At 36.0% G+C, this 21,054-nt stretch overlaps 3 protein-coding genes across 4 annotated transcripts; 1 reads left to right on the top strand and 2 right to left on the bottom strand.

The window, feature by feature from the left end:
• Positions 1 to 466: 466 nt before the first annotated feature.
• LOC145604167 (beta-amylase 1, chloroplastic-like) lies at positions 467 to 4,507 on the bottom strand. The gene is made up of 4 exons (XM_081660114.1): positions 3,793 to 4,507; positions 1,889 to 2,099; positions 1,594 to 1,704; positions 467 to 1,470 (listed from the first exon to the last, which is right to left on the bottom strand). The coding sequence occupies exons 1-4, from the start codon at positions 4,392 to 4,394 to the stop codon at positions 667 to 669; spliced, it is 1,728 nt and encodes a 575-aa protein (XP_081516240.1). The 5' UTR covers positions 4,395 to 4,507; the 3' UTR covers positions 467 to 666.
• A 2,888-nt stretch (positions 4,508 to 7,395) lies between these two features.
• LOC145604512 (ABC transporter G family member 15-like) lies at positions 7,396 to 13,062 on the top strand. Of its 2 annotated transcripts, none has more exons than XM_081660399.1 (9): positions 7,396 to 8,016; positions 10,111 to 10,190; positions 10,281 to 10,745; positions 10,858 to 10,980; positions 11,084 to 11,215; positions 11,350 to 11,634; positions 11,718 to 11,990; positions 12,074 to 12,296; positions 12,373 to 12,497. In XM_081660399.1, exons 1-8 carry the CDS (start codon positions 7,665 to 7,667, stop codon positions 12,260 to 12,262), a joined length of 1,899 nt encoding a protein of 632 aa, XP_081516525.1. In that variant the 5' UTR covers positions 7,396 to 7,664; the 3' UTR covers positions 12,263 to 12,296; positions 12,373 to 12,497. The 2 variants fall into 2 exon arrangements, with proteins under 2 accessions (XP_081516525.1, XP_081516524.1); XM_081660398.1 differs by having other exon boundaries at positions 7,399 to 8,016; positions 12,074 to 12,181; positions 12,373 to 13,062.
• Positions 13,063 to 14,328: 1,266 nt separating this feature from the next.
• LOC145605426 (protein TRAUCO-like) lies at positions 14,329 to 17,905 on the bottom strand. Its single transcript, XM_081661476.1, has 2 exons — positions 16,700 to 17,905; positions 14,329 to 14,796 (listed from the first exon to the last, which is right to left on the bottom strand). Exons 1-2 carry the CDS (start codon positions 17,841 to 17,843, stop codon positions 14,531 to 14,533), a joined length of 1,410 nt encoding a protein of 469 aa, XP_081517602.1. The 5' UTR covers positions 17,844 to 17,905; the 3' UTR covers positions 14,329 to 14,530.
• Positions 17,906 to 21,054: the final 3,149 nt, after the last annotated feature.

Genomic DNA, 21,054 nt, shown 5'->3' with positions numbered 1-21,054 from the left:
CAATTATTAATTATTTGATTTTAAAAAAAATGACATCAATTATTGACATATAATATTGAAGAAAATGACAGGATTATAATTGATGAAATGATACTCTTAAGAAGGGAAGAAGCTAATTTCTTTTGTTTTACAGATCAGAAACTTCAATTATAGGTCAATCGCCAAGTAAATTACAACACAATTATTCATGGACTGATAAGGTTTTTTTTCCCTCAATTGTTCAGCAATATTGAGTTTCTAAATGTCTCATTATCCCACAATTTACGCGTTTTATGCCAAAAAAACAAAAAAAAAATTGGGAGAGGACATATATAGGATATAGATCAGTGAATATCTAAAATATTTCAGAGATATTACTAAGTTATATAATTATAATTTAATATTTTTGAACAAGAATAATTATAATTTAATTTGTATTTCTTACAGGAGAAATAAATATTCAGACCAAGCTTTCAGCTAATGCAAATTTATATTCAAGCTTCGTAGATTTATATGATAATGGTTTCATTTTTACATAGTAAACAGTCCCCATAATAATAAAGGGGTACTGATCTGAAGTAAAAGAAGTTGGAACATTGATATCATGGCTTACATTACAAATTGATTTCAATAAATGAAGTAAAAATTGATATTGTAAGTACTTCGTGTATCCTCTAAACTCAACAACTAGTGCATGAGAGCAACAGCAGCCTCTTGAACGAGAGGCTGTGTAACATGCACATAATGCTCTGCCTCTCTCTCAACTTGCTCCCAGCATCGATTTGCATCCTTTCCTTCTTTCATTTTCTTCACAAACGCCACAAATTTCCTCCAATTGTCAGCCTGGAACAGGTCTGGGTTCATCCTCAGATAAGTGAACGCACACATTTCTCTCTCGCCTGAGTTCTCATTCACCTCCAATGCGGAGGCCTTCAAAATCTGCTCGTGTGCATGTTCATCATATCGTGGCAGAGCATTTTCCCCTGCTAATGGAACTTGTGCTTCTTGGGTGGCTGAAACCACTTGCCTCACAAGCTTCTCGGGAGCACATAAAGCATCTTGTGGCTGCTCATGATCACGCATCTCAATGCAAGTGAAGTTGAAAATAGCATTATGGCGTGCCAGCATCTGAGCAATAGGAAGGTACCCATCACGATACCTTGTGTTGTAGTACCCAGCCGTCAGCTCAGGGGCATGGGAGCGGGACCCATAGTGCCAGTGAATACCAGCAATTTTTACTGAGATCTTAACACCGGTGTCCCTAAAGATTTCAGTGGCTGAGGAAAGGATCCTCTCGCCATGATCCAAGAGCATTTGGGAGTACCAAGTAAGGAAGAATTCACCATAGGGGCTGTTCCAGCCTCCACCTTCTTTACGGAAGAACTGAGTGTCTTCTGGCCAATTGTTGTAGTGACCGGCATCAGTTGGACCTGAATTCCATTCTGGTTTACCAGAAGCTTCTGCGGCAGCTTTTAAGCTGCTAGTCATGTACTGCATACCAGCAACCAACCAATTAAGGGATAAAGTACACATAAACACTTGAGCCCATAAAGAGTTTATCAGGCTCATAAGACTACATAAACGAATAAGAGGATACAAAGAGCAAAAGTATACCTTGTCAAAGCACTGGAAGGCTCCAATTCCAGGAAACTTCCATGTTCCATCTTGTTCCGGATATGAAGGGTATCGCAGCTCACCAGCAGGACCCATACCCACTTGAATTTCCTGTTAAAAGTAAATGCTTTTGTCTTCAGTAAAACAAGTATAAATTGAGAAGAAGGAAAAAAAAAAAAAAAAAAAAAAAAAAAAAAAAAAAAAAAAAAAAAAACAGGTCTTAATTATTGTTTGGTTGACTCAACTCCAACTCAACCAACGAATTAAGTCTCCTACAGCTTAAAAATGATCTTACCACAATAGTGTCGCCAAGGAGGTGTTGGAACTGATCTCGGAAAGCACGCATAAAGTCAGAATAGCATTGCACTGGTGTTCGACCCTTCAAGACTGGAAGGGTATCACAACCAAGTGATATATACTCAAAATTTCTTCTGCCCCATTGATCGGTGTATGCCAAATCTGGGTCCTTCTGCATTTCTTCCACTGCCCATTTTGGCAAAGGAATTCTGTACACGCAAAAGGCAAAGCAAGACATCAATTACTGAGATCAAAATATGAATAAATCTAATAAGGAATCATGCACAAGTACCATATCTTATGAATTGTATAATCCCTTCATCCATAAGGAACTTGGAGTACTAATCTACTTTCTTATGCATGATCTATTAACTATTAAGCATGCCCAAAAACATATCATCTACAGTCCTTAGTTCCTTACAGATGTGAAATAAGTCATTAGCAATATGTTGCATAACTTCTAATACTTCCCAAAAAGAAAGTCATTATATATATAACTAAATCAACATCACAAAACAAACTTTGATGCGAGTATAGCTCATTAAAAAGAGAAGATCCTCCGTCCCTAAAAGATAGGCCACAAGTTATCATCTTCAATGATATGATGGAGACTATGGTAAATAAACTCAATTTCGTAAACCGACCCCTAATCAAATCTAGCATACATTTAGTAAACACATCCTTTTAAAGATTACAAAATTAAAGAGTCTACACTACAACAAACTTTAAAACTAGAAATCGAATAAATTTTTTAAAGGAAAGTGAAAGCAACCAACAAACTCAAGAAAAGAAGAAAATCCCAAAAGCAGCAATCCACTCCAACTTTTGTCAAGTACCGCAACATTGTCAATTTGTCATAAACTCTTAATTGACATCAGCCTCACATGAATTTTGCCAAAATAAATAATAGTGTCAAGAAAAGTACTCTCTTTTTTATAGTTCTCCTTCAGCCACAACAAAATAAATTACAAAAAAATTTGTATGGCTAATAAAAAATCGTTTAATCTACGGCTCCATTACATTTACACTAACACATCAAAAAAAAAATCTTCAACATATCCAAACTCTTATAACCGAACAACAAATTATCCATCAACGTTAGCATTCTCAATCATATATTGACAAATGTGTGGATTGTTCTAGCTATCTATCTCCAAAATATTCAAATCCTAGATAAACTCTTCATTGGAAGCTTCTGGCACACACTAAGACTTAAAATAAGAGTTAATAATTTCAGATAACAAAAAATAAACGTTGTTATGATCAAATAGTACTGTATAATATAAAGTTTAATAAGTTCAGATAAGACTACTCTTTGTATGAGTTTATTTAGGAAAGTTTAAATTAGATGACATAAGATAAGTGGAATTGTAGGTGGAGTGAGCACTACCAAACTAAGGAGAAAAAAAAAAAAACATTGCTTTCAACTTCCTAGTTTAGAGTTTGCAACCTTTGACACGGTACGAACCCAGTTTAATATTTTTGGGCACAAAACAACCCAACTTAAACTCAATCAAATATATTTAGTGCACAACGACACTTCTCCTTAAGCAATCATCTTATTTCTTAATACGAATAATAATTTATGATACATTTAGTGTACCATGTGAAATGTCAATCCATCAACAAATCAAACACGAAATCAAACACAAACTCGAACCAATTATTCTAAAAATACACCTAATGAGGGAACCCTTGATCAAAATTTGGCAAGTAGGATATTTAATCTTATTAATCTAACGTGTTGAACACAATATAACAAATCATATTCATCAATCATAAACATTTCTAATTATCAAAACATACATAAACAGAATTAACACCTCCTTTGTATGATGCAAAAAATAAGACGACAAAACTTGCTTAATATCAGAGATAAAATAGAAGAGTATAGAAACATACGTGACGGAGTCGCCAACATTACCGCCACACTGATGAAATGACATAACAGCCTGAACCTTCAACCCATGTTTCTTAGCCATCTCAATCAAATCAACATAACCACCCCAATTATACTCCCCAGGATTATCCCTCTCCACCAAACCCCACCACACATCCATCATTATCCCTTCTACTCCCGCGCTCTTCAACGCTTGTAAACTCGCATTCATCGCTTTCCTCCTATTCACCGTATTATCCATCTTAACACTATCCAACGGCATCATCACGTAGACCGGCACGCCCTTCTCGTGCATTTCTTTTGGAGATATCTTGAACTGGTTCTCAACCGCGGCTTCAAGCTCCGTGGCGGTGGCGAATGCCTGGCATGCTGCGGTGAGATCCGCTCTTAGCGGAGACCGACATGGGCTCACTGGGGGTGATAGCATGTCGGATAGGTCGCCGCTTTGGCGTGTCACTTTGCATTTTAGCGGCGGTGTTGGAGATTTCCACACCGCCGATGCGTTCAGTGATGAAGATGAATCTCCGGTGTTTGTTGCGGTTGTTTCCACCGGAAGTGGTGTTCCTGAGAGTGCTCCGATCTGGTGTGTTAAGCTCATCGCCATTAACGTAGGACTGAATTTAATTCAAATTTTGAAGATCTCAAAAATTAATGATTGTAAATAAAATAATTTTGATTTTCCTTTTTTTTTTTGGGAAGTTGATTGAAAATGGGAAGTGGAAGTGGGGTTGTTTATATAGGAATTTTGATGGGATTTCGGATAAATAGGTTGGGCGTTTGATATGATGACACGTGGAGGATGGAGATGAGATGACAGAATCTACGGCTAGGATTTGTGGAAAGCACGTGAAAATGGAAGAAGGGAGGTGGAGTGGAAGATCGGTTATGAAAGTAAAACCCGCGTTGTTGGAAAAAGGTTAGTTAGTTAGTAAGGTAATGACACGTGGCCGTTGAATTAGAAGTTTGTGGAGTGAGAAGTAGTGTTTGGTTTTGATACAGTTATTAATCCTTTAGTTTAAGTATACAACTCCCCTTGTTGGTCCAAATTAGGGGCAAGTCTGTCCTGTATTTCGATTAATCCGAAACGGAGGGAGTAAGAGGTACTCGTAGATGGAACCAAAAATACGAAACAGTTGAGTATAACAGAATAGCACCATTTCTAGCATAAAAATGGAAAACGGAAATTCATCATAAAAATGATGGTTGTGGCTTTCTCATCAATTAGCTAATTTGATAATCATTTTCGTTCCTATGTACACCATAATGAATGTTATTGTATCTATCTAACTATACTAAACTGTTATGTTCATTATCTAACAAATCGCGTCTACATGTTAACCTGTAATGGTTCTGAAGGATTGTTACATGCAGAACAAGAAATTCCTAGGCATGAGTTCAACAGAATTTCAGCAAAACCAGCAAATGTATTCAGATATTCCTATTTCTTAACAGCTATTTTACTCAGAAGTGTGTACACATTCTAGACACAGACTCGTGTCCAAGTGTCAGATAAGGTGTTTTTATAGAAAAACATTTGAACTGTCAAGTGTTCATATGTATTGGAGGTGAAATGCATTGCAGAACAACATTCAAACAGTTCATGTATCAATCGTGATCTTGCATTGCAACATTTAAGAGTGGTGCAGTGGTCCTGATGAAAGTGTGAAGTACTGCTGGCCTTCAACAATTTAGTGCTAGCTTTTCCAAGCCCGAAAGCAAAAACAAAACGCGTTTACTATCAGGAAAGTGAAATACTTACAAGAAGGGATGTCTTAGACCAAAGGGTGTCTGGTCTCCAACCTTATTATGCACTTCACTTCATCGGCTCAATCCTAGAAGACAAAGTTTAACTGTTAGATTACATTTGATATGTAAGGAGCGATTGCATACGCAGAACCAAAAAAGATTCAGCAATCTGATTAACATACTTCAATATATATGCAGTGAGAAACTTATGTAAGCCGGCAAATGTTGATTTAGTTTCATGAAATTATGATGACATTCAAATTATCTATGAATTTGCTGGCGAAAAATACATCCAGTGAAAGGATCAAAACATTACAAAATCATAAACTAACAGAGTAAGTTAACATGTTCATCTTGATACATAATTAAACATAAGCCACCATACATACTCCATCACATAGTGGAGCATAAACATATCAGCATAACATAAATTGGCAAAATGAACCAATTTCGCCAACCTTATTGATTGTAACAAGGCATAATTGCCAAACCTCATCAAGAACATTGCAGAGGTAGTGATTCTTTAGTCACTGCCAAATGGCCCAAATAGCAAAGGTCGAAACAAAGGGTAATTTAAGCTTAATTCTTATACCCATGTCATTCACTTTACAAGCTTTAAGAGCTGAATTCTTCAAATCATGCCACACTTTTTTAACTCTATAATTCTATAGTGTAATACATGATTAACCATGTTGATGCAATGTTGATTAACAAACTACGCGTGTATTAAGCTCAACCCGAACACCTTAACATAGTTTAATTTACATAATAATTACTAGAACAAATGACATGGACCCCTAATTAAAGTATTCAGATGTCCAACATTCTTAGTGTCTGACATTGTTCAAGACCCATGATTCTAGTGGCCTAGTGGGCCTACTGACTTCTATCCAGGACCCAAAATAACTGTAGTGTAATTGGGCCTTGATCATTGTGGTACTGGGCCTTGATAAGGCCAAACTTAATGAGGGACAATGTCACACTACTTTCACACTACCCATGATATATTCATATGTCTATTTGTCATTATGTAATTACGAAGTATGTTGTATTGGAGATAAAAGTTACATTAAAATAAGATATTGCAACTCCATATTGTAAAGAATATCTATTCCCTGTCTCTTTCATTAATGGAAAAATGGTCTCTTTATCTTTTTAAAACTTTTTTTGGATAATCCACCTATGAAAATATGCCGTCGGAGTAATCCCATTTATCCAATTTTGAATCCTCATTACATACTCAAACTTAAAATCGAGATCATAAATTTTTAGGTCTAACTCAAATCATCGAGCTTGGGATAACACCTAATCACGAACTCCAACTAATATAATATCCTTCTTTCACGCAAATGATATTATCTACATTTCTAACCTTATGTAGTTATGCTATACTTACAAGTTCTATCTTACTAATATGAATTAATACCGATAATCACAACTCATTAACTTCATTTTTGATTGGTACATTCGAACCTACTCACAACCTCTATCGATCCCAAACCAACATCAACGCAAACAGCTCGCAAACAGACTAGACTCGTTAAATCACGTATCAATATTCAACAAATCAAATAGATAATCCACCCACCAAAATGATTCAAGATATTTGATTGTTTCAAGTAGACCCATAACAAATTGACAACTCTTACCAATAACAAAGAATTGGATAGTAGATGAAGCCATAAATAGCAAGAATGTGAAAACCACATTCAATTTAATTTTTTTTTGTAGCGGTGTAACAAATTCATACTCCTCCCCTCTACCTAAATACAGTGTTGTTTGCATTAAATTCTCTCTCCACTTGCCACCCATATATCACATTACGTGTGTTTTTCAACCTTTTTAACTCACTCTCTTTCTCTCTCCTCTCTCTAAAATTCTTGAGTAAATTAGAATTTGTAGTACTAGTTCTAGTGCAAAACATCAAATACTAGTATATTTCAACTACATCACATTATCATAATTAATACATTATTTTCATTATTAATGTTATATCACATCATACAAAAATAAAAACTAAGTGTTACGTTGTTGGCAGTTGGACTCTTAGGAGTTAAGACTTATAAGTTATATGATCGTATACTATATACTTAGCTACTCTTTTTTGAGAGGGTTTATATGAGCAGCTATGTATAATAATAATAGTAATCGTAATAGTAATAGTAATAGTAGTATGGAGATCGAGGCAGCAACAGCATTAGCAACAAATGAACCAGGTGGTTCACACAGGAATTACAAAAACGCCGTCTATGAAGACGACGATGATTCGGAGACAAGCGGTGGAGGAAGCGGTGGTATTGGTGGTGCAGCAGTGGCGTATCTAGTATGGGAAGATCTAACGGTGGTGCTACCAAGTTTTGGAAATAAGCCAACAAAGAGGATACTTCAAGGGATAAATGGTTATGCTGAGCCTGGTAGGATTATGGCTATTATGGGGCCTTCTGGTTCTGGCAAATCTACTCTTCTTGATTCATTGGCAGGTTTTTTTTTCTTTCTTTCTTATCTCGATCCCTACTTCACTTGATTATTTTTTACTCATCACTCGAGTATAACTGATGTAAACGAAATTCGATCTCATAGAGACTTAGAGAGTAGTTTACTTTGCCAAACTCGAAGATTAAACCAGCTAAAATAATTTATAATATCTGCAATTCTTGTCTATTCATGTAAACATATGCTCAATTAACAGAATCAATACATTACAAATTGTGTAAAAAATTCATTAAAGGAAAAGGCAAAAAGGTGTTTTAAGAACAATTGTTATATGGCAGGATTTGGGAAACCATTATAATATTCATCATTTTTACAAGTTTAGGAGTTAGATCTATAAATAGATTGAATATTCAACTTTGTGATATAATTATTATCTTTTTGATCGGTCTTTTTGGAGTTAACGTTAGATGATAAGCCATTTTTTTGTCCTTAATGATAATAGTAATGTTGAAGATTTGAATCTTTTTCAACTTTATTTACTTATTATAATTTTTTTTGCTTAAGTTCAAAAAGAAGAGACATTGATTGTGTGCTTAAAATAGGAATAAGTACATGAACAAATCATATGCCAATAAATTAATAAAGAAAAGAAGTCCCAAAAATGGGTTTTTGGAAATCTTGTATTCAAGGTGTATAGTGTCACATTTATGTCTCAATTTAAAGCATCATTTCCTTATTGAGGAGGTAATTTTAGGTTCAATTTTTTTTGAGTTTCATTTGAATTTTTCACATTTTGAATCTTTTCTTAAATTTAGGTGACTAATCTTAATGTTAAGTGGTCCTTTTGTGAACAATAAATCAAATCATTAAAGAGCACATGTTGATTAATTAATTGGTGCAATTTTTAGAGGTATATCTAGATTGCGTTGGATGGACCATTTTGGTGGACCATATCCAAATTTAAGAGCAATTACTAACTCAATTTTGGTTAATTAAGTTACAGTAAAAATAAATAAATAATAATAAAAAAATAAAAAAAAGCAACTCCATATTCTAAAGACTAACTACATAAATCTCTTAATACACCTATAAAACCGAAACAGCTAGAATATAAGAAGCGTAGTTAAAAATATGAGAACAAATCTCGTCTATATACAACTGGCGGAATTTTAAGCATCCTAAATTAAAGGAGTGCACCAGCCCGGGAAACAAGAGCATTAAGATCTATCTAACTGCAAAAAAGGGACATTTCTCTTTCTCTCTTAAATAAGTTATGTAAAGAGATAACTGAACTTCAACTACCCTCAATAAACTCAGTTTTAATGCTTCCACCAAACTCACTGCCAGCTTCATTAACAGCTAACCAATGTAGGGTATGCCAAATACTTAGAATTTTTTCTCTAAATTTGTGTCCATTTTACTGCTCAACTTTGAGCTTTAGCAGTTATTGTGTCCCAATACAAGTCAATTGAAACTCATATGGTGGTTGAAAATTTATACAGTACTCCTTTTGTTCCGCAATATTTGACCATTTATAACTATGTTCTAAATTAAATATAGTGCAATATTATTTGTTTGGTTAAGATAATAGTGCGATATTACTTGTCAGTTTTTAAGTGTCGGTGCAAAAACTAGCTTAAAACTTGTGTGTAGTATTAACTTGTAGTAAAATCGGAGGGAGTGATTATGTATTAAAGATATCTAACAATTGGACATTAAGCAAATTCATGGATCGCTCATTGTAACTAAATACATAGTACTCCGTATACCACAACTATGAAAAGGGGGTGTATAGTGTACATAATTGATTTGTTGAATGTAAGTTCATAATCATGTCAAGGATTTTGACTATGTTAGGCAACACTAGCTTAAAACAGAGCAAAACTGATAGTCAGGAAAACCATAATTTGTGTAGCTTCTAAGTGGTGTATTTTTTCGGTACTTTGTACAAAAATGGAATTAAGGGAAGATAATAGTCAAGTAGTATAGAAAAGAGCATAGCTTTCTAAAATTTAAATAAACATGTAGGATAAGAAGCAAAAATTGAAATACGAAGTAGGAGTTATATTGGTTACCAGGAAATCTGCTTCGTATATACAAACTCTGATAGCATCTGGTTTCTCCGACTGTCCCTTCTGCAGGCAGACTCTCAGCAAATGTTGTCATGACTGGAAACATTCTTCTTAATGGCAAGAAGAAGGGACTGCAATATGGTGGAGTGGTAAGTGGTTAATATGAAGTGAAATTCTGGGCATAAAATACAAAAATATACGACTAAAGAATACACTTGTTAACTTAACTGTAATTTCAGGCATATGTGACACAAGAGAATGTACTCCTTGGAACTCTAACAGTACGAGAGACACTCACATATTCAGCATATTTGAGGCTTCCACCAAACTTGACCAAAGAAGAGATCGATGGGATTGTAGAAGGGGCCATAATGGAAATGGGTCTCCAAGAGTGTGCAGATACAATAATAGGCAATTGGCATCTGAGGGGCATAAGTGGTGGAGAGCAGAAGAGATTAAGCATTGCCCTTGAAATACTCACACGCCCTCGTCTCTTGTTTCTTGACGAGCCAACCACTGGGCTTGATAGTGCTTCAGCTTTCTTTGTAGTCCAGGCCCTTAGGAGCGTGGCACGAGATGGGGGCAGGACAGTCATTTCTTCAATTCACCAGCCTAGCAGTGAAGTTTTCACTTTGTTTGATGACCTTTGCCTACTGTCTTCTGGTGAGCTGGTCTACTTTGGCGATGCTAAAAAGGCTGTTCTGGTAAGAAAATGAACACGAAAGCTATGTTTATTGCAAAAAATTAATAATGATTACATTCTATTCTAGATTTTTTAAAGATCAAAAATGAATAATCTATAATTAACCATTACAGTTCTTTGCACAAGCTGGATTCCCATGCCCAAGTAAAAGGAATCCCTCCGACCATTTTCTGCGCTGCATCAACTCAGACTTTGATAAGGTTACAGCTACACTGAAGGGATCCTTCCAAGCCCGAGTATGTGCACAAATTAAGAGCATGTTACCCTAAGCTTTTCATATTATGTTGTTTCTCAATCTAACATTGTTTTCTTTCCTTTTTCCTTGTCCGATTTCTACAGCAAATCACAACGTTATCAGATCCTATGATGGAAATGGAAACAGCACAGATAAAAGCAATGCTTATTGAGAAGTATAGGCGGTCAGAGTATGCAGATCGGACCCGAGCAAGGATCCAAGAAATAACATCAATTGTAAGCATCCTAGACACAAGCTTGCTAAGTCAATGTTATCTAAAATTCATTTAAACATGAAAAGTAAAAAAAGAAAAGGGAAAAAAAAGCCAGCAACTTATGTCAATCCTAAATGAAAAACCATCTATTTGCAGGCAGGACTACCAACAGAAGCACCAAAGGGTAGCCAAGCCAGCTGGTGGAAGCAATTAACTACACTGACTAGGAGGTCTTTTGTAAATATGTCCAGGGATATCGGATATTATTGGCTACGGATAGTTGTCTACATAGTAGTATCTATATGTGTGGGTACCATCTATTATGATGTTGGCACTGGTTATAGTGCAATCTTGGCTAGAGGAGCGTGTGGTGGATTCGTATCAGGTTTCATGACTTTTATGTCTATTGGAGGTTTTCCATCTTTCATCGAAGAAATGAAGGCAAGTATTGCATTCTAAATTCTTAGGAAAGGACTACTGTTTTAAATCATGATGCCATGCTTCTAAATTTCCTTCTATTGCAGATCTTTTATCGCGAGAGGCTCAGTGGGTACTATGGAGTTGTAGTTTATATTCTATCAAACTTCCTCTCTTCATTCCCATACCTGGTAGCAATAGCAACGGCTTCAGGGACTATAACTTGGTACATGGTGAAATTCCGTCCAGAATTCTCTCACTACGTATACTACAGCCTCAGTCTTTTTGCAAGCATTTCAGCAGTCGAGAGCTGTATGATGGTGGTGGCTTCACTAGTTCCCAACTTTTTAATGGGACTTGTCACAGGGGCTGGAGTCATTGTAAGATGAACTAATTGTTTCATGACTATTCTCCATGTACTTACATTAAAAGTCTTGTCTAATCACAAATTGTTATTATGCAGGGAATAATGATGATGACCTCAGGCTTTTTCCGTCTACTACCTGATCTTCCTAAGGTGTTTTGGCGCTATCCTATTTCATATCTGAGTTTTGGATCCTGGGCAATACAGGTAACAATTGTCAATGTATGCTACTATGCATGCCAAATTATACTAAAGAGTAATCATAAGTTACACTTTAACACATATTAACGTTGGCACCAAGTTCAGATCATTTAACAATCAGGTCAGAGGGTTCATACATCACACCACCTTCAAATTTAAATGTCAACCTTCACTAATTCAGAGTGTGTTAAATGCAGGGTGGATACAAAAACGATCTTGTTGGTCTCACGTTTGATCCACTTATACCTGGTGATCCCAAATTAACAGGAAGTTATATCGTCACAAAAATGTTTGGGGTTCCCTTGGACCGATCCAAGTGGTGGGACTTGGGCGGAATTTTCCTGCTCATCTTAACTTACAGGCTACTCTTTTTGGTTGTCTTCAAGATCAGAGAGAAAGCGACACCAATGTTTCAGACATTTTACAGAAAGAAGACTCTGAACCATCTAAAGAAGAGACCCTCTTTCAGGAGGACTGCTTTTCCTTCCAGGAGATATCAACCTCAATATCCATTGTCATATCAAGAAGGTCTTAGTTCTCCAATCCCCTAGAAGAAGCTATAGTAAATTTTTCAAGTGTATCTACAGTGTCAATTCCGTAAGATTATTGTTCATAGGAGAGTTCTATCATTGTGCATTTTACCTATGGTTTTATATCTCTCAAGACCTTCAACACAAAGATGGTGTTAGGCCCATTGGAGACAAAATTCAAGTTGAAGAGCAGTACGAATTATCTTAATATATAGGAAAACAAATTTAGTTACAAAGTTTTTCTGTAACAGTAATGCAACTCTATACAGAATACATGTTGAACCAAGAAGACACGCAATGTAGAAGAAAGATTGTTTATTCTTATAAGTCCCAGACAATTATAGTCATTCACTGATATATGATCCAAATAATATTCCATGTCCCCCGGTTCTTCCCTCTCAATCTCTCTGTTGCACACTGGCACAATGTACTTTATACAGTAACACAAGATCAACCAATAATAATGTTCTGATTGTAATAAACAAGCTAGTAGTACAGAATACGGTACAGAAGCAGTGTCAGCCATGGTAGATCATGAAAGAGTTGAAAGACACATATCGACAAGAAACAAATAGCTAGATACTTAGATAGTATCATCAAAAGGTCCAACACCTATCACACTTCAAATGGAAAAAAAATCTCATTTTGATGAGAATTTTTAGTGAAGAATGGGGAAGGAAAAAAAAGACTTTGCTGGGCTGGTATTTATGCAGAGAACAAGGAGAAGAAACCCAGAAACATAAGCTCTCAACAATTTATTTTGCTGTAAAGGTCCTAGAAACTAGCATCACAGAAGAGAAAAGGTCAAATATAGTAATATGTTAAACATTAGCAAAAGCCCTTCCCTTAGCATCTAAGCAGAAAGAAAGTGAGATTTTCAGACAATATTTGCAGTTACGGCAAAGGGGAGCAAATAATGATTTTTTTTTTTTTCATTTAACTAGTCAAAATTTCACCCATTGGCCCTTCATGTTGTCATTTCAGGAATGCCAGAAGGGATGTAAACCCAGTGTAGGAAAATCAGTGGATTAATAAAAGTGTAGAATGCAACACTTGGTAAAAATTCTAGTTATGGTCTTTACTGCATACTAGAGAGAAAATTTTCACTTTATACTACAGCCAAAAGATTAGTTAAAAACCAAAGTACAGACCTAAAAAAAAAAATTCTTACCTTGGTGACCATCATCCTCAAATAAACAGCTGCATTGGCTACGTTGCAGTCAGAGTGACTTCCCACTGAGTTCACCTTATCTCATGGAAACCTGCCTGCAGATGATAAGAAGAAGGCCTTGAATCATACAGGGTTGACTGACCTAAGAACTGTTGTAATGTCTTGACATTCTGCAGGTGCAGGTGCTACACCTGTTAATAAGAGGTAGCATCATTGTGAAGATTAAAATAAAAGACAGCCATATCACCTTTAATTGAAGTAGATACAAAAATAGTCAAGGTTCATGCAGTTACCCAGGCAATCCATTTATACTCCAATGGTGTAAAATCAAAATGAAAAATGAAAGAACACACAGTTATGATAGCACTGAAGCATCAGAATTTCGACAGATAGCATTAGAAATAGTGTTCATCACCAACGAAATCCTTTTAACCAAAAAGAATAAAATTAACTTTTTGCTTAGGATGCAACGAATAAAAATAGTCATTTGTATTCACCAAGCGAACATATCAGATCAGTCATAGTACAAACTCATCCTTTGTAGCATGGACACTCCTAGGAGGATTATCCTTTTCCTTTTCAAAGCAGATGAGCAAAGAAAAGGATAAGGATCCCTAGCACCAGATTTATCATACAACACTATAAGAAAACATCCTACTGCTTGTCCTCATCTAATACACCATTTTCAACTCGATTGTCAAATCCATGATAAGGAACTTCGATCATGGGCTTTGGAACTGGGCGGCCTTCAAATTCCGTGGGAAAAAATTCAAAATCAGGACCAAAGTTGAATTTCACCACACAATTGGGTTGATTAGGAAGAGTATACATTGATGCAGCGGGGAAGTAGCGTCCACCAAAAAGATCTTTAAAAGCAACTCCCTGACAAATGCCATTCTTATAGAAGGATATTTCACTTCCTGCATTACAAATTGGATAAGGAGAAACTCTTAATTACAATCAACATAAATATTTGTAAGTAGATTACAAAATCTTACAGAGAAACTCAACAACATCAAAGACACAAAGGCATTATAATGCCAACTGTCAAATTGACACATTTCACATACATTCATACATAACTAAAAATTGGGACAAAATTACAGTCCACTAGACCTGAGAAAAGGGTGGTTCAAGACTTCAAACGGACAATTCAGGTTATATTTGGGTTATGAGTCATGAAACATTGAAACATATGGTTATCATTTAGATTATTTCAGGTCAAGTCAAATTTGGAGTCTGCAGCCAGTCTTTCTGATGAAAATTCAATCAAGTATTTCAGGTCAGATTGGATCGACTCCAAGAGGTGTCAAAATAAAGGTGCCTTGCTATGGGTATACTAAGGTTCCAAGAATTCAAATTAGATCTTCTAGTAATGTCCTCCAACTAGGTCTAGTACAGCCCTACAAGTCTACAACTTGAGTATTAGTCCTACTATACTTCTCAGTAATCAGTTACTCACCGTATCTTGCTCCAAGGTAACAAGCCTCCTAATACTCCTTTAAGTTTATTTATATTCACAACCGTCCTTCTCACACATGCAAGCAACTGTTAATCATTGCATAACTCTCATAGGTAATAGAAGTTCTCCTATCCTAAGACTCTATGAGGAGATGCTGCATACATAATAAAATTCAGCCTTCCTGACCAAAATACACAAATCATCCATCAACCAACAGAAGCTTCCCTTTAGCTCGTCAATCACCCAATACTCTTCTAGAAACAATTTCTTCAATAAGTTTTCAAGGTCACCAAAATCTGACATATTTGTCTACTCATGACACTAGCATCTAAAAATATCTTCTTTCTTTCCACAGCATCCCAGCCAAAAAAAAAAAAAAAAAAAAAATCAAGCTTTATCATGAAAGTCAACAAGCGTGATATGAAATTCATCAGAGCACATCCCATAAGAGACTTAACATCCACAATCTTCCATGATATAGATACACATAGTAAATTTCCTTGCATCAACTTCATATCTTTAGCAGACATGATCTAAACTAAAAGTCTCATAAGCTTAACATCTTCTATGAGATACGATGTTGTGTGCTAAAGCCTTTGGGTGGAGAATCACATGGGTATCAGGGGAAAAAAAAAAAAAAAAGAAAGAAGAGAAAAAAGAGGACACCTGAGCATGCTGATAATGAATAATGATACGCATAGATGCCAAAGGCCCCAACTTTCTACAATCCAAGTTAAGTGGGAATCTCTCATCATGCATACGTAATACGTGTTGGAATCATTGTTCCAACTAGGCAGAATACATAATGATGATCACAAGTACGTGGCCATGGCTAAGGTTCTTAGGTAGTCACCAATAGTCATAAGCTGGAGGTAAAGCTAACCCATATTGAGAAAAGCAGCCTAAGCAGGTTATTTAGTGACAGTAAGATGCAGCTATGTAAGCGTACCTATTTTGTTTGCTATACCATACGTTAAACATATGCCTTATTGCTTGGTGGAAGTACTCGACAAACTGATACACTAAAGTTCAATCACTTGTCTAATACAATGCACAAACTACTCTGTATAAGTTGTTAATCGAGTCTTGGAATTAAACTCCGATTCAAACTACAATAGCTATCCCCCCCTTGCATTGCTTGAAACCAAATTAAAACAACCTTTCAATTTGACAATTTGTACACACATCATTACCACTTCATTTTAACCTAAACTTGGCACAAACACAAATATAACATAACCCAAATATATTGCTTAAAAAAACCAACCAGCAAACAAGATATCCATACTCATAAACTTTTGCAGGCTAAAAAAAACATAAACAAGAACAACAAAAGTTGGACAGGGAAAAAAGCAACTCACCGGGAATGATCTTTGGGGGATCCTCCTTCGGGTCCGGGGCACAAACATACTTCTGCCCCTTATACCAAACTAAATGAGGCGGTTTCGGAGCATACAAATTCCCATCAGGCAAATTAATATAAAACCCAATAACATCACCTTCTTTATACCCTTCATCCCCATACTTTTCCCTCAATGCCTTATGTATCTTACTCCCATCAATATCCCTATACCCGAAACTATTCGCATCGTACCCCACCGGAGCTTGCAAGTCCCCTTTCTCCGTCGACCACCCCAACCTCGTATGCCCTGTCTCTCCTAAAGTAACCAACTTAATCTCAAAATACCAAGCACCTTCACTCACCCCTCTCGTCGCCCTCACCATTCTATACCCTTTACAACTACCGGCACTCATTCGATCCTCGCTCAATTCCACCTTCTCTGCCTTATAAACCTTGGAAAGACATATCTTCGATTCAGGGGAATCATCATTCTTATCAGGAAACCTCGGTATTGGAGTGATCAACACAGTATCTTCCGATTTCGGGGGAACAGCATTGTGATTGTGACTACTATTATTGTTGTTGTTCTTAGACTTCTTCTTCCCTTTCCTCGACGTCGTCTTCGTCCACACATTGTTCCCCTTACTCTTCTTCTTCGACGATTTCTTGCTACTCCCACCACCATTCCCACTAACCGGCGTCGATTTCATCGCAGATTGTAAGTCCAAATCCAATTGATCAATTTCAAAATTCGAAAGCGATTTCTGTTTCTTTGAAGGTGGGTCTAATTCTTCTTCATCTTCCCCCAAACCTAATGATTTCTTTTCCGGGTTTTGCTCATCTTCAGAGATTGATTCAGAGGAAATATCTTCCGACCCTAAAGTTTCGGACTTCAACACCAATTGGGTCGGATTCTCCGCCGATTCTACAGCCATTGATTCGGGCTGTAATTCGGGTTCAATTGTAGCGATTTTCGGGCTTGAAGGAGGATTTGGGTTAGGGTTTGAAACAACAATGTCGTTATTTTCGATTGTATTGAGTTCATCAGTGTTGTTTGTAGTAGATTCAGGAACTGGGTCGTTTTGATTTGGGGAAATTTGAGGTGGGATGTTTTCTGGTTCTTCATCTTCATCGTCTTTGTAAGTATTTTGCAAAGTATCCATAGTAGAGGAGAGAGAGAGCAAGAAAAGGGGAAGATGAAGTTAGGGTTTATGGAATTGCGAGGGAAAATTAAAAGAGGGGTCATTTACTGATTTCAGGGTTTATCGAAGTGTTAAATTGTTAATCTAAAAAAAAAAAAAAAAAAAAAAAGAACACGCTAGCAAATGAGATTTAACTTGAACATGATTTGAAATCTCTTTTTAAAATTAATGATTGTATTTGGTAAATAGCTTATTTGAACAAAATTAGCTTGTTTGACTAATGACCTGTTCTGATTTACTGAACTGAACTAATTGAAGCTGAACTGAACTAGACTGAATAGAGCAGAAATAAATTGTTTATGAGAGAGGTAAATTAGGATCTGAACTGATTGGAGCTGAGTTGAACTAAACAGAACTGAAATTAAGCTGAAGATAACAGGCCTTAACATTAGCTTATTAACTACAGTATTAAATAAGCTGAATTAAGATGTTTGAGGGAAATTATTTCATTGGTAATGAATTATGTGAGATTACAAAATTTTTCAATTTCTCGAATACGGTTAGTCAGTCAAATGAATCAAATTACAAGAATGATATATATTCCAACGATTTATGCGAGAAACTGTGCAAAATTTACTTGATAATCATAGGTTATATGAAAGCATTCTTTATTTGATTCAATGAATTATGATTAGTGATATACCTAAACGTTTTATATACGATTTTTTTTATAACTAGATATACTACGTAATATTCTTAGATTGACTTAGGGCCTGTTCACATTTACTGAATTGAGCTGAACTGAACTGATTAGAGCTGAATTGAACTGAACTGAGCTGAAATGAATAATTTATGAGAGAGGGGAAATTAGGAGCTGATCTGAACTGAACTGATTGGAGCTGAACTGAACTAAACTGATTAGAGCTGAACTGAACTGAAATTAAGTAAATGTGAACAGACCCTTATTTGACTATGTATGTTACATTCTTATAGCATGGAGGATTGGAGGTGGATTTAACATGGTCTCCAACTTAGCCCACGGGTTATAATAAAGAGTAGGAAAAAGCCCAATTAACTTTCTAAAATAGGAACAAGCCCAAGTAACTTTCTGAAAAACTTCCATTTACTACTAGAATTGATTTTTCATGTGACAAAATAATACAAGTACTATTGTAGTAGTGTTTATAACAATGTTGAGTGTGAAAACTACAGAAAAAGAAAGGGAGCTATGAGCCAAAACTTGTTAAGGTTACGTTGGGCGTAGGAGTGATCGCCTTGGATAGCACTCTTTGGTGTGGCTCGGTTGATGGTGAAAATTTTAAGAATAGCCCAATTATGGGTTACATCAAAGCTCTGAAATATTAGAAATTTAATCAACAATAAAACTCTAAAATAATATTTTATCCTAAATTTGATCAAATTATGGTATGTAATAGTGATAAGGTAAGCTAAAATATTAGATTAGATTTTATGTAAATATATCCATATTATGTCAGATTTCCTAATACCACTACGAGTACATCTATATCTTTGTAACCATTCTTTTGAGTGAAAAACTATCTTTTTAACCTTTATAAATACAATCAATGGAATACACTCCTTCATGAACATGGGCACGGGCCGTGCCCGTGCCGCCGCGGGCCGTGCCTGGCCGTGCCGGGGTGGGGGCCGGCTCCGCGGCGTGCCGTGCCTGAAATTGGCACACCCCAGCCCACGGCACGGCACGGCCCACGTGCCTAGCGGGCCGTGCCGTGCCGGGCCGCGGGCCAAACCGTGCCATCCTTCAATTTTTATTTTTTATTTTTTTAAAAAAATAAATGATAAAAAAAACGAATTAAAAACAACAATGCATATAATAAAAAAAAATACGAGTGCGATAATCCGAAAACACAAAAAATTGAAGAATAACTTATTTTATTATATGACGGTAGCCGGTACGAATGTACGATAATTCAATAATACAAAATTACAAAATAAGTAATGATAATTAAAAATCGTACAATAGTGTATGAATATTGAATAACTTCATTTATTATACGGAATACGAAGTTCGATAATACAAAAAGAATACAATAGTGTATACTGTAAATATGTAATCATGTAATTATTATTGGTCGTCTTCGTCTTCACCTTCGTCTTCATCTTCGTCTTCGTCTCCTAGAGGTTCAAGTTCATCCGCCAATTGAGTGGATTGAGAAGTATGAGAACTAAAAGAAGTCGACGTTCCTTCATCGTCGTCGTTTTGTGCATAAGTACGATCTTGAGAACGAGTTTCGGCATCCAACCAATCCTTGAAGCAAACACACATTTCAAGTGTTTCGGGTTTTAGTCTTGTTCTTCTATCGTCTAGAACTCTTCCTGACGCACTAAAAGCTCTTTCGGAAGCAACGGAGGAGACTTGGATAGCAAAAATATCACGAGCCATTGCCGACAAAATTGGATGTTTCACGGCTTGTGATTTCCACCAATCGAGGATGTCGAGGCCAAACTTCTCTTCATCGTCCATGCCTTTCATGAAGTCGTAACTTAAGTACATTTGCAACTCCGAAACATCGCTTTGTGTTCTCCTAGATGATGATGATTCTGTACCTGAATACTTAGACATCAAGTTAGCAGCTTGTGCAAATAAACCTTTGGCCCGTTTACTTACATTTTTGGATGTTTGAGAAGGGGCAAATCGAGACACGGTTCCATATTTACTTTCATAAACTCTATATAAATTAAAAAACTCATCCGTCACCTTATTCTTAAAAGTTTCAACATCATCTTTAAAATTCATGTTACTATAATAAATATCAATTAATAAAAAGGTGCCATCATATTTTTGTCTAGGATCTAAAATAGAAGCAAAAATATAAATCATAGGAATATCGGTGTAATATTTACGCCATTTATCCTCCATGGATGGAAGATATCCACGATAAACATGTTGTGATCGGTGTTCTGCAAAAAGTTGTGCAAGTAAACATGCATTGCTAAGAAAAGAATGAGCACAAGGATTATATACAGAAGAAAAACAATGTGTCATACCATATAGTAATTGTAAAAACTGCATATATTTTTCACAATTAGCCCAATCATCTTCTAGTAAAGCATTTTGTGGAAATTTCATATTATAAAAAAGTGTTAAATGAACCTTGTACTCGATTGCCCGACTCAACATTTCATAGGTGGAGTTCCACCTAGTTGGACAATCCGGTGCTATTTTTATGGTTTTTATCCGTTGTTGCCT

Source organism: Chenopodium album, chromosome 22 (genome assembly GCF_948465745.1).
Source record: "Chenopodium album chromosome 22, dcCheAlbu1.1, whole genome shotgun sequence".
Classification (NCBI taxonomy): Eukaryota; Viridiplantae; Streptophyta; class Magnoliopsida; order Caryophyllales; family Amaranthaceae; genus Chenopodium; species Chenopodium album.
The sequence above is the reverse complement of the archived record's forward strand: the minus strand, read 5'-3'. Positions and strand labels throughout refer to the sequence as shown.

What these genes read in the sequence shown, in the direction of transcription:
- LOC145604167 (XM_081660114.1), bottom strand. Translation starts at nt 4,394, where the DNA reads ATGGCGATGAGCTTAACACACCAGATCGGAGCACTCTCAGGAACACCA. An exon ending in AATGTTGGCGACTCCGTCAC is followed by an intron (nt 2,100 to 3,792) that starts GTATGTTTCTAT and finishes TTGCGTGTACAG; the next exon opens with AATTCCTTTGCCAAAATGGG. An exon ending in TCCTTGGCGACACTATTGTG is followed by an intron (nt 1,705 to 1,888) that starts GTAAGATCATTT and finishes TACTTTTAACAG; the next exon opens with GAAATTCAAGTGGGTATGGG.
- LOC145604512 (XM_081660398.1), top strand. Translation starts at nt 7,665, where the DNA reads ATGTATAATAATAATAGTAATCGTAATAGTAATAGTAATAGTAGTATG. An exon ending in ATGCTAAAAAGGCTGTTCTG is followed by an intron (nt 10,746 to 10,857) that starts GTAAGAAAATGA and finishes TAACCATTACAG; the next exon opens with TTCTTTGCACAAGCTGGATT. An exon ending in TTGGATCCTGGGCAATACAG is followed by an intron (nt 12,182 to 12,372) that starts GTAACAATTGTC and finishes TGTTAAATGCAG; the next exon opens with GGTGGATACAAAAACGATCT.
- LOC145605426 (XM_081661476.1), bottom strand. Translation starts at nt 17,843, where the DNA reads ATGGATACTTTGCAAAATACTTACAAAGACGATGAAGATGAAGAACCA. An exon ending in TCCCCCAAAGATCATTCCCG is followed by an intron (nt 14,797 to 16,699) that starts GTGAGTTGCTTT and finishes TTTGTAATGCAG; the next exon opens with GAAGTGAAATATCCTTCTAT.